This window comes from Leucopleurus acutus (assembly GCF_964270905.1).
Source record: "Leucopleurus acutus genome assembly, chromosome: X".
NCBI lineage: Eukaryota > Metazoa > Chordata > Mammalia > Artiodactyla > Delphinidae > Leucopleurus > Leucopleurus acutus.
This window is the reverse complement of record NC_139148.1, coordinates 20,481,743-20,495,860: the sequence shown is the minus strand read 5'-3', so window position 1 is coordinate 20,495,860 and position 14,118 is coordinate 20,481,743. Positions and strand designations below refer to the sequence as shown.

At 39.5% G+C, this 14,118-nt stretch overlaps 1 protein-coding gene across 1 annotated transcript in view; it reads right to left on the bottom strand.

The window, feature by feature from the left end:
• The window catches only part of POLA1 (DNA polymerase alpha 1, catalytic subunit), a 303,995-nt gene that overhangs the window by 239,533 nt on the left and 50,344 nt on the right, over positions 1-14,118 (bottom strand). Inside the window, exons 20-24 of the mRNA XM_082864756.1 lie at positions 10,785-10,960; positions 8,334-8,463; positions 7,723-7,842; positions 6,125-6,224; positions 4,393-4,517 (exon numbers count right to left, since the gene is read on the bottom strand). Coding sequence (XP_082720882.1) covers positions 4,393-4,517; positions 6,125-6,224; positions 7,723-7,842; positions 8,334-8,463; positions 10,785-10,960 — 651 coding nt within the window. The remainder of the gene's footprint in view (positions 1-4,392; positions 4,518-6,124; positions 6,225-7,722; positions 7,843-8,333; positions 8,464-10,784; positions 10,961-14,118) is intronic.

The window sequence follows — 14,118 nt, the reverse complement described above, 5'->3', positions numbered from 1 at the left end:
GGCGGGAGGCAGGGTTGGTGGGGGGGGGTTGGCGCTGGATAATGATAATCATCCTAATACTGACACAGCAGCAGGACAAAGCCCAAAGAATATTATTAACCGAATGTATTCACTACCTTGTGGGGATGTCTACTCAATACCTACTCTGTAAAATTATCCTCTAGTCCCACAGAAGGGCCCATCCTCAGCAGACGTATTTGTACTGGGTGAACACACTCCTGTGGTCATGGCTGATGGATGAGTGTGTTCAACAACTTAGGCAAGCCTCTAAGATTCTCTCTTCTGGGAATATGGAATTGGGACTGAAAAACAGCCCCCAAGCATGTGGCTGGAACCAAAAGACATGTAAATTCAGGAGCTAGAGGGCAAACAGACGTCTTCTGCCCCATGTACAAAGAAGCAGAGAAAAACATACAGAGATAATAGGTTAATTTACATCTTTTACTGCTGGAGAACCAAATCTAATCAAATTCCCTAATGACAATCAATTGTATAAGCTTTATATACGAAGAACCACACATTAAGTTATTAAGCCCTACATAAAACTGTTGACTGAATGATCACTAGTTAAAATCCATGTGAGATAATTCAAAAAGATCCTTTTGAAGAGGATGTTTAATGAGTAGAATCATTAAGAAATGCTTTCATAGCCAAAATTTAAAAGGCTGAAAATAGCAAGTGTTTGGAGTAGAAGGGGAACAATTCACATACATGGCTGGTAAGAGTGCAAAATGGTATAACCACTTAGGAAAACAATTTGACAGTTTCTTATCAAGTTAAACATATACTGCCCATGCAACCCAGCAAATTCCCTCCCTAGGTAGTTACCCACCCCCCCAAAATGAAAGCACACATCCACAAAAAGATCTGTACAAGAATGTTCACAGCAGTTTTATTAATAACAGCCCCAAACTGAAAACAAGCCATATGCTCATCTCAGGGGAACAGGTAAGGGTGAAATACTTCTTAACAGTAAAAATGAAAGAACTACTAATACTGCAATAACATGGATTAATCTCAAAAACATTACATTGAACCAAAAAAGCCAGATACAAAACAGTACAGGGCTTCCCTGGTGGCGCAGTGGTTAAGAATCCACCTGCCAATGCAGGGGACATGGGTTCGAGCCCTGGTTGGGGAAGATCCCACATGCCGTGGAGCAACTAAGCCCGTGAGCCACAACTACTGAGCCTGTGCTCTAGAGCCCACGAGCCACAACTACTGAAGCCTGTGCACCTAGAGCCCATGCTCCACAACAAGAGAAGCCACCGCAATGAGAAGCCCACGCACCACGACGAAGAGTAGCCCCTGCTCGCCGCAACTAGAGAAAAACTCGTTCGCAGCAACAAAGACCCAACACAGTAAAAAATAAATAAAATAAAATAAATTAATTAAAAAAAAGAGTACATACTGTATTACTCCATTAATATGAAGTTCTCAAACAGGCAAAATTAAGCTATGGTAATAGAAGTCAGATCAGTGACTGACTGATGGAAGAGGGGATTGACTATAAAAAGGCCAAGTGTGACATATCACAACTTACAGGATGAAGCTAAAGCACTGCTTATAAGGGAAATTTACAGTTGTAAATATCTAAATTAAAAGAGAAGACCTCAAATCAATAACCTAACCTTCCACCATAAGAAACTAGAAAAAGAAGGGCAAACCAAACCAAAGAAACCAAAAGGAAGTAATAAAAATTATCACAGAAATAAATGAAATAGAGAACAGAAAAGCAATAGAGAAAAACCAAGGAAACCAAAGTTGCTTCTTTGAAAAGATCAACAGTGGACTTCTCTGGCAATCCAGGTGTTAAGAATCCACGCTTCCAGTGCGGGGGCGTGGGTTCGATTCCTGGTCGGGGAACTAAGATCCCACATGCCGTGACAAATAAGAACAATAAAATTTGGTTAGAACCCAGGGAATTGACCTTTAAAAAAACAAAACCACACAATTTATGGGAATTCCCTGGTGGCCCAGTGGTTAAGACCCCACGCTTCCACTGCAGGGGACGCAGGTTTGATCCCTGGTCAGGGAACTAAGATCCCACATGCTGGCGCAGCCAAAAAAAAAAAAAATCAACAAAATTGATAAACATTTAGCTATACTGCCAAAGAAAAAAGATGACTCAAATTACTAAAATCAGGAATAAAAGGGGGGACCATCACTACTGACCTTAAAGAAATAACAGTGACTAAAAAGGAATACTATTTACAATTTTATGCCAACAAATTAGATAACCTACACAAAATGGACAAATTCCTAGAAAAATATAGACTCTACCAAAAGTGACCAAAGGAGAAATAGAAAATCTGAATAAACCTGTAACAAGAGACTGAATTAGCAATCAAAAAAAGTAAAGTCTAAGACCAGATAATTTCACCAGCAAAAGTTAAAGAATTAAAGTGAATCCCTCACGAACTCTCCCCAAGAAACAGAAAAGGAGGGAATACTTCCCAACTCATTCTATGAAGCCAGTATTATCCTAAGACCAAAACCAGACAAAAACATAACAAGAAAAGACAACTAGAGGACTTCCCTGGTGGCGCAGTGGTTAAGAATCCGCCTGTCAATGCAGGAGACACTGGTTCGAGCCCTGGTCCGGGAACATCCCACATGCCGCAGAGCAACTAAGCCCGTGTGCCACAACTACTGAGCCTCCCCGCTCTAGAGCCTGCAAGCCACAACTACTGAAGCTCACGTGTCTATAGCCCATGATCTGCCACAAGAGAAGCCACTGCAATGAGAAGCCCATGCACCACAACAAAGAGTAGCCCCCGCTCGCTGCAACTAGAGAAAGCCCGCACACAGCAATGAAGACCCAATGCAGCCAAAATTAAAAATAAATTAATTTAAGAGAAAGAAAAGACAGCTTACACACCAATAGCCCTTATGAATACAGAAAGAAACTCTTCAACAAAATACTAGCGCATCAAATCCAGTGATATATAAAAAGCATTATCTACCAAAGCCAAATGGGATTTATGTCAGGGACACAGTATGGCTCTACAATCAATATAACACATCCTATTAAAAGAATAAAGAACAAAAACCGTACAGTCAATAGACGCAGAAACAGTAGCTGACAGAATCCAAAACTCTTTCATGATAAAAAAAAACACTCAACAAAATACTGATACTGATGATATACTGATATGGCCTCATACTGATAAAGGCCAGCTATGGAAAACCCACAGTTAACATCATATTTACTGGTGAAAGACTAGATGCTTTCCCCTAATGTCAGGAACAAGACAAGGGTGTCTACTCTTGCCACTTCTATTCAACTGTACTGGAGGTTCTAGCCAGGGCAGTTAAGCAAGAAAAAGAAATATAAGGCATCCAGATTGAAAAGAAAGAAATAAAACTATCTCTGTTCACAGACAACATGATCCTGTATATAGAAAATCCTAAGAAATCACAAACTATTACAACTAGTAAATGAGTTCAGCAAAGTTGCAGGATACAAGATCAATATACAAAAAATCAGTCATATTTCTATACACTTGCAATGAACAATCCAAAAATGAAATTAAGAAAACAATTCCATTTGCAATAGCACCAAAAATAATGAAATATTTAGGAATTAATTTAATAAAAGAAATGCAAGACTTGTACATTGAAAACTAGAAAACATATTTGAAACACATTAAAGACCTAAATAAATGGAAAGACTCGATTTTCATGGACTGGAAGACTTAACAGTGTTAAGATGGCAATATTCCCCAAACTGATCCACAGATCTGATACAATCCTATCAAAATCCCAGCAGGCATTTTTGCATAAATTAACAATCTGATTTTAAAATAAACAAAATGTGAGATATATCCCTACAATGGAATATTCAGCAATAAAAAGGAATGAAGTACTAATACATACTACAACACGAATGAATCTTGAAAACAACATGCTAAATGAAATAAGCCAGACACAAAAGGTCACATATGACTCCATTTATATGAAATGTACAAAAATACACAAATCTAGAGGCAGAAGGATTAGTGGTTGCCTAGATCTGGAAGGGATGAAGGGATTGAGGGAGGTTACAGCTAAAAGGGATAGGGTATCTTTGGGGAATAATGAAAATGTCCTAAAATTGATTGTAATGAGGTTTGCAAACTCTGCAAATAAACTACCAGCCATTAAATTGCACACTTTAGATGGGTGAATTGCAGAGTACATGAGTTACATCTCAATAAAGCTGTTAGATAAAAGACACAGAACCAGTCTGAGTCTCCTTCTACCCAACCCTCACCACTTTTTTGACCACTAAAAAAGGATATAGTGTTATCTTTTATGAGGAAAAACTAGAACACTGAGCCCTTTGGTTATCTTCCTTCTATAAGCACTACTTTTAATCTCAATATCCAGAGTTCCCAGTTGAATACAAACCTCTGTAACTTTCTGTGCCTCTGAAGCAACTCTTTGCACTGTTGTAAAACAAATGTTGAATTCCTGAATGATGGAAGGATACAAACTGTTGAAGTCCAGAAGCAAAATGAACTTATCATAAAAACCTGCAAGAAAAAAGCCCCGTTACAAAACGTCTTTTAAAAAAGTAGATTTGGCAAAACGCCATATTAGAAGTAACATATTATGAAACGATATACTATCCAGAGCTGTGAGGTACACAAAAGGAAAAAAGGAGTCAACTACCACTCTGTAAAAATGACTTGGATTAGAGTGAAGAGTCAGGTCACAAAAGAAAAGGAAAGAAGAGACACTGTCTCGCCTTGAAATCCCAGCAGTCGCCAAAGTATGCCACTATTATAGGCAAACACCTTCCCATATCAATTACTTTAGACAAGTACCATGTCCATTTCCAAAAAATGCTGTTAAATTCTCCTTCAAGAAAGCATTCCTTCCCACCTACCCTCCACACCCCCACTCCCCAAATGTTTCATGAGCTATACCAGTGAGTGGTTATACTTTTTTTTACAATCACACCTGCAGGGAATAAAAACAGGCAGCCCATTTACCTGTACACAAACTGCTAAGATGAGACAAGAGATGTACACATAAATGTCAGCAGTGGAACGATCCACCCTTTTCACTTGCAAAGGGTGAACAGAAAGCTACTATATTTCTCTAGGACATTTACAAAGAGTTATCTTCACCTTGAGAAGAAACTGAATAAAAATAAATGTCCACAATTAAGACAATAATAACAACAGCAAGCATATATTGATAGCTTACTCTGTGTCTGGTACTATTATTCCTTAAATCTCTGTGTGGTATTTTTCTTGCCATCATTTTAAAGAAGAGGAAACTGAGGCATACGCAGGCTAAAACAGGCAGCCCAAGCACAGAGCCAGAATTCAAGGCCAGATCTATCTAACACCAAAGGATGAGTGATCTGTCTCATTACAACTCACAATAAAATCATTTTTGTCAAAAATGTCTCCTACTCAAGAGTTCAAGTTACTTGATAAAATTGACATTCATTCCTGCACAACAATGTGAATACAGTTAACAACACTACTCAACTACACTTAAAAATGGTTAAGATGATTTAAAAAAATTTTTTTAATCTTTTCTAGCTCTGTTTACCACAAAACATCTTATTTGCCATTCATGATTACAGGAAACAATTATTCTCTTGTTAAAGTTCAATTTGGTAGTTACTGCCTGTACTTTAACTTTGCTGTCCGATGGCACTGGCCCTCACACGCTGGGCAGAGGCGGAGCCCAAGAGTAGATGGGAGGAGACAGAGGCGCTCCTACCACAGGACAAATAGGTTGGCAAACTGCACAGAGCAAATCCTCCAACCTACCCCCTTTTTGTACCACTCATGAGCTAAGAACAGTGTTTATATCTTTAAATGGTCGAAAAAAATTTTAAAAGACTATTTCAATGATATGTGAAAATTATACAAAATTAAAATTTCTATGTCCATAAATAAAGCTTTCTTGGAATACAGCAAAAAAAAACCCACAAAAGATTCACATTAATTCGATGTTAGACTGGCAAACAAGATTTTCGCATGAACATGAGAAAATAAGGTCATTATGAAACCTATTTGCTAACCTACAAAACATAACTCAGGCCTTCTCGTTTCTCAAGCCTGGCTCTGCATTAAGTTCCTTAGCATCAGGGGCAAACCGAGCCACTGCGTTGCCTTACCAACTTTGGGGTCCAATACCAAGCCTCCAGAATAAGCTGCCTTCTTACGTCCTTTTTTGTATTTATTGGTATCTCCATCAATGTCTTCATCTTCATCTCCCTAATATCAAATGGAAAGATAACTTCACCAGCCAGCAACTAATGGACCAATTTAGAAGGTTTATGATCCCCCCCCCCACCTTTCCAACTGCAGTACACAGTTCTATTTAACATTCTATCTAACATTACTTTTAGTTAGTGGTCCTACCTCTGAGGAAAGACAGTTATTGTAATATTTTCATAAATCCTAATGAATGCCAAGCATGGTAGTTACCGAAACAAACACTATATCTGAGTTGATAAGTATGCAAATTCTACTTTAAAATATTTCTGAATTCACAGAACTTCACATTTTAAAATCAATGGACAGGGCTTCCCTGGTGGTGCAGTGGTTAAGAACAGAATCCGCCTGCCAATGCAGGGGACACGGGCTCGAGCCCTGGTCCAGGAAGATCCCACATGCCATGGAGCAACTAAGCCTGTGCACCACAACTTCCAGGCCTGCGCTCTAGAGCCCGTGAGCCACAAGTACAGAAGCCCACGCACCACAACTACTGAAGCTTGCACATCTAGAGCCCGTGCTCTGCAATAATATAAGCCACCGCAATGAGAAGCCCGTGCACCACAATGAAGAGTAGCTCCTGCTCACCGCAACTAGAGAAAGCCCGCGTGCAGCAACAAAGACCCAACGCAGCCAATAATAAACACATAAATTAATTTAAAAAGATAAATAAATAAAATAAAATCAATGGACACTAAAAATTCAACTATTCATATTATGTAAAATTTGAGATTCTAAGAGTCCTCTTAAATTCATTACTCTAACATTCATGATGTAAAAACAAAATATTTTATATAGATATTATCATTATTCTCATTATTAATATGGACACCTTAAAATAAGTACATCCATATAGTGAAAATTCTTTCCCAAGTAGTTTACTAATAGCCAACATTCAATACCTCAGCAGATGTCAAACTCCTATAAGTTAATACTTCCTTTACTAATTTTGATAATGTGCATAAAACAAGCAAATATAAGAACCTGGGTCATTTTAACATTAGACTCCCATTCTGAATCAATTACTATCAGTGCTGATAAAACAGTAGCTAAGTTTTACTTCCAATGCGATGGAGGCCACTTCAGAAACCTGATTGTAGTGACCTTAATCCTACTAGAATATAAAAATGAAACAATGCAACACAAAAATAAAGGCTTATGGGTTCAAGGAAATAAATGGTTCAACTTGCATCTAAGTTTGGGTAGGGCTAACGAGGCAAAACGCTTTCCAGGTATGGCCACCTATCAGAGAGGCCTAATGCCTCCCTCAAAGAATTTCTTATTTCACAAATAATTTTTATCTGTATACAGAAATGTAAAGAAGGAAATGACCACACAAAACAACAAAACAAATGTGACACAGTTTCTAGAGTATACAGGGAATTAATTATTTGGGGAGCAGATACTATCACAGCAAAAAAAAACCCAAAAAACAGCTATCTAGATAATAAAAGGGGGGGATAAGAAAAAGCAAAACACTATACAATTTTGGACCCACCGGTTTTTGCTGAGGCTTTCTGAAAATCTGCTTGTCAGGCACAATATAGTTGTTTTCATAAAATGCATGAAGCAACAAGAACTCATTACGCTCGGATCGTCCACCCATCAGCGTCCTAGACTATTAAACAGAAGTTTTTTTAAAAAACTTGAGCTCAAAACCAGAATAAACAAAAGCAACTTCGAGTTGGCAGATTTAATCATAGCACCTCCTTCAAAAATCACTCATCATAACAAGGGCTGCTTAAAAAAAAAAAGGTGCTAAATTATTTCTAGCAGTTTCTTTAAGCACTATGGTTAAAATGAGACAAAGAGCTTAAAATACTGACAACTTGCGCTATTTCTTTACTTCCAAATGGACCATTCCACAAATCAGACACATCCAGATGTCAGAGATGGTCCTTATGTTCGTCCAAATTTCAACATACTGCACCTGGCTTTCCTCCCCTTCTCCCAAGCAGTTCTTCATTTTACAAAAGAAGCCCAGCTTTCAGAATACAGGTTACTCATTTTATAAGCATGCATTTAGACTCATTATCATATAACAACTACCCCCAGAAAACACTGGATCCAACAGGAAATGCTTTTTCCCCCTTTCTATGTTAAATTTACCATAATGTTCCCAGCGATGTTAGTGATCTGCAATGCTAATGGAAGAACATTTAGCTCACACATGATCTGCAAAATGAACCTGGCATCTTTCCAGATGTGTTCCAACAGGTACAACAGACGAGAAGAGTCACTGTACAGAAAAGAAAGAATGAAACAGAATCAAGTAATTAAAAGAAACAATGATTATAATCAAAACTTCATAAACTATCACAAAAAATTTTTGGTATAAGTTAACTTCAGAGCAACGGCACCGCAGCTTTGGAAACAATTTAAAATAAGGTCAGTATGAAATTAGGAATTCATTCATACCATTGGTCCCAATCAATGCCCTTCTCTAAAACACACAAAAAAATCCCACAAAGATACAACCTGAAAACTCCCTAAATTTTTTCATTCATCCATCCATTAAATACGTATTACATACCCACTCCGTGCCAAGCATTGTTCTAGATGCTGGCTGTGACCAAAACAGACAAAAATTCCCGTCCTCATGGGGGAGACAGAATATAAATTAAAAATTTAATATGTGATATGTTATATAACACTAAGCATTAAGAAGAAAAACTAAGAAGCAAAGGGAATATTAAGTGTCAGGAGCAGAGACAAATTTTAGTTAGGGAACTGAGAAAGAGTTCACTGAGAACAAAAACTTGCAGGAGGTGAGAGAGCAATCCTTGTGGATGGGTTATCTCTGAGAGAACATTCCAGGCAGACAGAACAGCACATTCAAAGGCCCTGAGCTGAGCATAAATCTGGCAGTTCTAGTACCAAGAAGGAGGCCAATGGCTGCAACAGAGAGAATGATGGAGAAGAGTAGAAGGACAGAGCTAACGGCAGAGAGACCCATTGTATAGGACCTTGTAAATCGAAATAAGTACTTTGGTTTCTACTCTGCACGAAACAGAAAGTCACTAGGAGACTGTAAGCAGAGTGCCATATCTAACTTTAGCACGGTGACTCTGGTTCCTGGGTTGAGAACAGACAGCAAGGAGTCAAGGGCAAAAGCAAGGAGACCAGTGAGGAGGCTAATATAAGAAAGACCCAGGGCTTCCCTGGTGGCACAGGGGTTGGGAGTCTGCCTGCCGATGCAGGGGACACGGGTTCGTGCCCCGGTCCGGGAGGATCCCACGTGCCGCGGAGCGGCTGGGCCCGTGAGCCATGGCCGCTGAGCCTGCACGTCCGGAGTCTGTGCTCCGCAACGGGAGAGGCCACAACAGTGAGAGGCCCACGTACCGCCAAAAAAAAAAAAAAAAAAAAGAAAGACCCAGTGACCCAAGAGAAAGAGTTTGGTGGCTTAGACCAGGGTGGGTCCAACGGAGGGGAAAAGAAGTGGTCAGATAAAGACATATTTTGAAGATGGAGCTGACAGGATTTCCCGATGCATGGAACATAAGATGTCAGAGAGAGGAATCATAGATGCCTCAGAGGTTCTGGGCTGAGGATGACTTTGGAGGTTTCCAGCGATACTGGAAAAATAAGAGGAACCTAGAGGAGGTCAGGAGCTCAGTTTTGGAACAAGCTGAGTTGGAGGTTAATGTCAGACATTAAGTAGAACAGGCAGGTGGAGATATGAGTCTGGAATTCAGGGAAGAGAGGTCTAAACTGAAGATATGCTGGCGGGAGGCATCAGCACCCATGTGGTATTGAAATTCCTGCGACTCAACGAGATCAACCAGGGAGGGAGTGCAGTCAGAAAGAGAAGCAGTCTGAGGACTTGGGAGGAACAGGCAGAAAAGAACGAGGAGTGGCCAGAGGGGTAGGAGAAATTTTAAGAGATCATCAAGCACAAAGTTTGTTACGCAAAATGAGTAAGTTCTGGAAATCTAATGTACAGCAATGTGGCTACAGTTAACAATAATGTATCGTATACTTGAAATCTCCTAAGAGGGATAAATCTAAAGTGTCCTCACCACAAAAAAAAAAAGGAAAGAAAAGAAAAAAATAGTGATCGTGTGAGGTGATGAATAGGTTAATTAGCTTGACTGTGAGGATTATTTCACAATGTATATCAAACATCAAGTTGTACCTTAAATAAAATACACTTTTTATTTGTCAATTTGACCTCAACAAGGCTGGAAAAAAGAAATAATCAGCAATATCTCCAAATATTTGAATGACTTCTCAGATTTTATATTTCTAAAATATTTGCATCAATTTCTGAATTAATGAATTAAGGGCAGAAACCTAAATATCACATCAACTTCCAAACTGCTCTCAGGAAGCATCAAGATGGTGTTAAATGAGGGAGATATTATGATAAAATTAGAATAATTCAAAAAGCAAAATAATTCAAATTACTCAAGTAATGGAGATGGTGAGTCTGACATGAAGACAGACAATCTCCCCCTTCATAACACCACAGGCTCCTGTCTCTCCAGCCTAAGGATGATTCTGGTGTCTTGCTGTTGTTAATTTCAAGACAGACAAATTCTGAAGCATCCATGATCATACCTGTACATATTTCGTACATTTTCCATTGGGATTACAACCCTTTCAGTTTTCAGAATCTGTTGAACAAGTTCAGACAAATGGTAGCTTTTACAACGAATCAATTCCTTTGCTGAAATTTCCACATCACAGATCATTCGGCCACAGGTAGCATTTCTTTCACCAAATCCACTCCTGCCCTACAAGGGGAGGAAAAAAAGCAAATCCCATGGAAGAACAGATACTGAGAACATTTCATTCTAACTTGCTTTGAGGCTAGTCCCAAAATTACAATGATGAAACTCTCATTGTTCCATTCATGCATTCATTCAGCCATCAATCAAATATTTTTGAACACTGACTACGTATCTGACACTGCTCCAGGCACTTGGAATATAGGGATATAGCGGTGAGCAAAATAGAAAAGATTCCTGGTCTCAATTGAAATATACAATAAAAAAAAATTATATAGTTTTAGGAGGTCATTAAGTACACGGAAAAGAGAAAATAGAACAGGGTGAGGGGAAAAAGGAATTTGGGGGGACTACATCTTAAATAGGGTGATCGTGCAGACCTCACTGAGAAGATGCCATATAAAGAACCCTGAAGGGGGTAAGGAGTTAGCAAAGCAAGTGTTTGGATGAAGTGTTTATAACAACTCTATCGCCATAAAGATATGAATAGGAAAAGAAGCAAGAGCACTGGCTCCCAACTCCAAACTGTGGCAGCAGAATCCTCTGGAGAGCATTATAACGGTAGAGTCCTAAGTTCTCTGATGAGGCAGCATGCCGTTCTACTGATAAGGCTTTGACTAAAATAAGATTTCAAGCGCTGAGCACTGTCAGGTTTAGGAAATGAAGGTGCTTCATCCAAAACCACCCAACCTCCCTTCAGTGAAGCAAGCAGGTAGAATGAGAAGTGACAAGCTTTATAAGAGTCACACGGGGCCTGGATTCAAAATTTTAGTTCTTCCCTTTACTAGCTCTAAGATCTTGAACAAGTTCTGCCACCCCTGTGAGAATGTGCAATAAACCTGGAGCTACTGTGAGAGAGAACGAACACAGAAGGCATGCTGCCCGTTGTCTTCTCACATACTCAGTGCCTGCTCCCCTCCCCCAACCCCCGTTCCTCCTTCCAATCTCCTTCCTTAACAAGAACCCGCAACTCTGCTCTTAGGGATGCCCAAGCGGAGCTAACAAACATGTGCTGTCTCTTGATTCTAAGAGCTGATTTTTAAAACTACCAGTGGTTTTTTAAGGAACCTCCATACTGTTCTCCATAGTGGCTGTACCAATTCACATTCCCACCAGCAGTGTAAGAGGGTTCCCTTTTCTCCACACCCTCTCCAGCATTTATTGTTTCTAGATTTTTCTGATGATGGCCATTCTGACTGGTGTGAGATGATATCTCATGGTAGTTTTGATTTGCATTTCTCTAATGATTGATCATGTTGAGCGTTCTTTCATGTGTTTGTTGGCAATCTGTATATCTTCTTTGGAGAAATGTCTATTTAGGTCTTCTGCCCATTTCTGGATTGGGTTGTTTTTGTTATTGAGCTGCATGAGCTGCTTGTAAATTTTGGAGATTAATCCTTTGTCAGTTGCTTCATTTGCGAATATTGTCTCCCATTCTGAGGGTTGTCTTTTGGTCTTGTTTATGGTTTCCTTTGCTGTGCAAAAGCTTTGAAGTTTCATTAGGTCCCATTTGTTTATTTTTGTTTTTATTTCCATTTCTCTAGGAGGAGGGTCAAAAAGGATCTTGCTGTGATTTATGTCATAGAGTGTTCTGCCTATGTTTCCTCTAAGAGTTTGATAGTTTCTGGCCTTACATTTAGGTCTTTAATCCATTTTGAGCTAATTTTTGTGTATGGTGTTAGGGAGTGATCTAATCTCATACTTTTACATGTAGCTGTCCAGTTTTCCCAGCACCACTTACTGAAGAGGCTGTCTTTTCTCCAATGTATATTCTTGCCTCCTTTATCAAAGATAAGGTGACCATATGTGCGCGGGTTTATCTCTGGGCTTTCTATCGTGTTCCATTGATCTATATTTCTTTTTGTGCCAGTACCATACTGACTTGATTACTGTAGGTTTGTAGTATAGTCTGAAGTCAGGAAGCCTGATTCCTCCAGCTCCTTTTTTTGGCGGTACGCGGGCCTCTCACTGTTGCGGCCTCTCCCGTTGCGGAGCACAGGCTCCAGACGTGCAGGCTCAGCGGCCATGGCTCATGGGCCCAGCTGCTCTGTGGCATGTGGGATCTTCCCGGACCAGGGCACAAACCCGTGTCCCCTTTATCGGCAGGCGGACTCTCAACCACTGCGCCACCAGGGAAGCCCCCTCCAGCTCCATTTTTCATTCTCAAGATTGCTTTGGCTATTCGGGGTCTTTTGTGTTTCCATACAAATTGTGAAATTTTTTGTTCTAGTTCTGTGAAAAATGCCAGTGGTAGTTTGATAGGGATTGTATTGAATCTGTAGATTGCTTTGGGTAGTAGAGTCATTTTCACAATGTTGATTCTTCCAATCCAAGAACATGGTATATCTCTCCACATATTTGTATCAGGTTCCTTAAAAAACTACAAATAGAACTACCATATGACCCAGCAATCCCACTACTGGGCATATACCCTGAGAAAACCATAATTCAAAAAGAGTCATGTACCAAAATGTTCACTGCAGCTCTATTTACAATAGCCAGGACATGGAAGTAACCTAAGTGTCCATCATTGGATGAATGGATAAAGAAGATGTGGCACATATATACAATGGAATATTACTCAGCCATAAAAAGAAACGAAATTGAGTTATTTGTAGTGAGGTGGATGGACCTAGAGTCTGTCATACAGAATGAAGTAACTCAGAAAGAGAAAAACAAATACCATATGCTAACATATATATATGGAACTTAAGAAAAAAAAAAAGGTCATGAAGAACCTAGGGGTAAGACGGGAATAAAGACACAGACCTACTAGAGAATGGACTTGAGGATATGGGGAGGGGGAAGGGTAAGCTGTGACAAAGTGAGAGAGTGGCATGGACATACATACACTACCAAACGTAAAATAGCTAGCTAGTGGGAAGCAGCCGCATAGCACAGGGAGATCAGCTCGGTGCTTTGTGACCACCTAGAGGGGTGGGATACGGAGGGTGGGAGGGAGGGGGACCTAAGAGGGAAGATTTTTGGGAACATATGTATATGTATAACTGATTCACTTTGTCATAAAGCAGAAACTAACACACCATTGTAAAGCAATTATACTCCAATAAAGATGTTTAAAAAAAAAAACTACCAGTGGTTTTTACCAATAAAATGCTGAATTCAAAGGAAAAGGTGTTTAGTGCCAAAGTTAAAATGCCCTA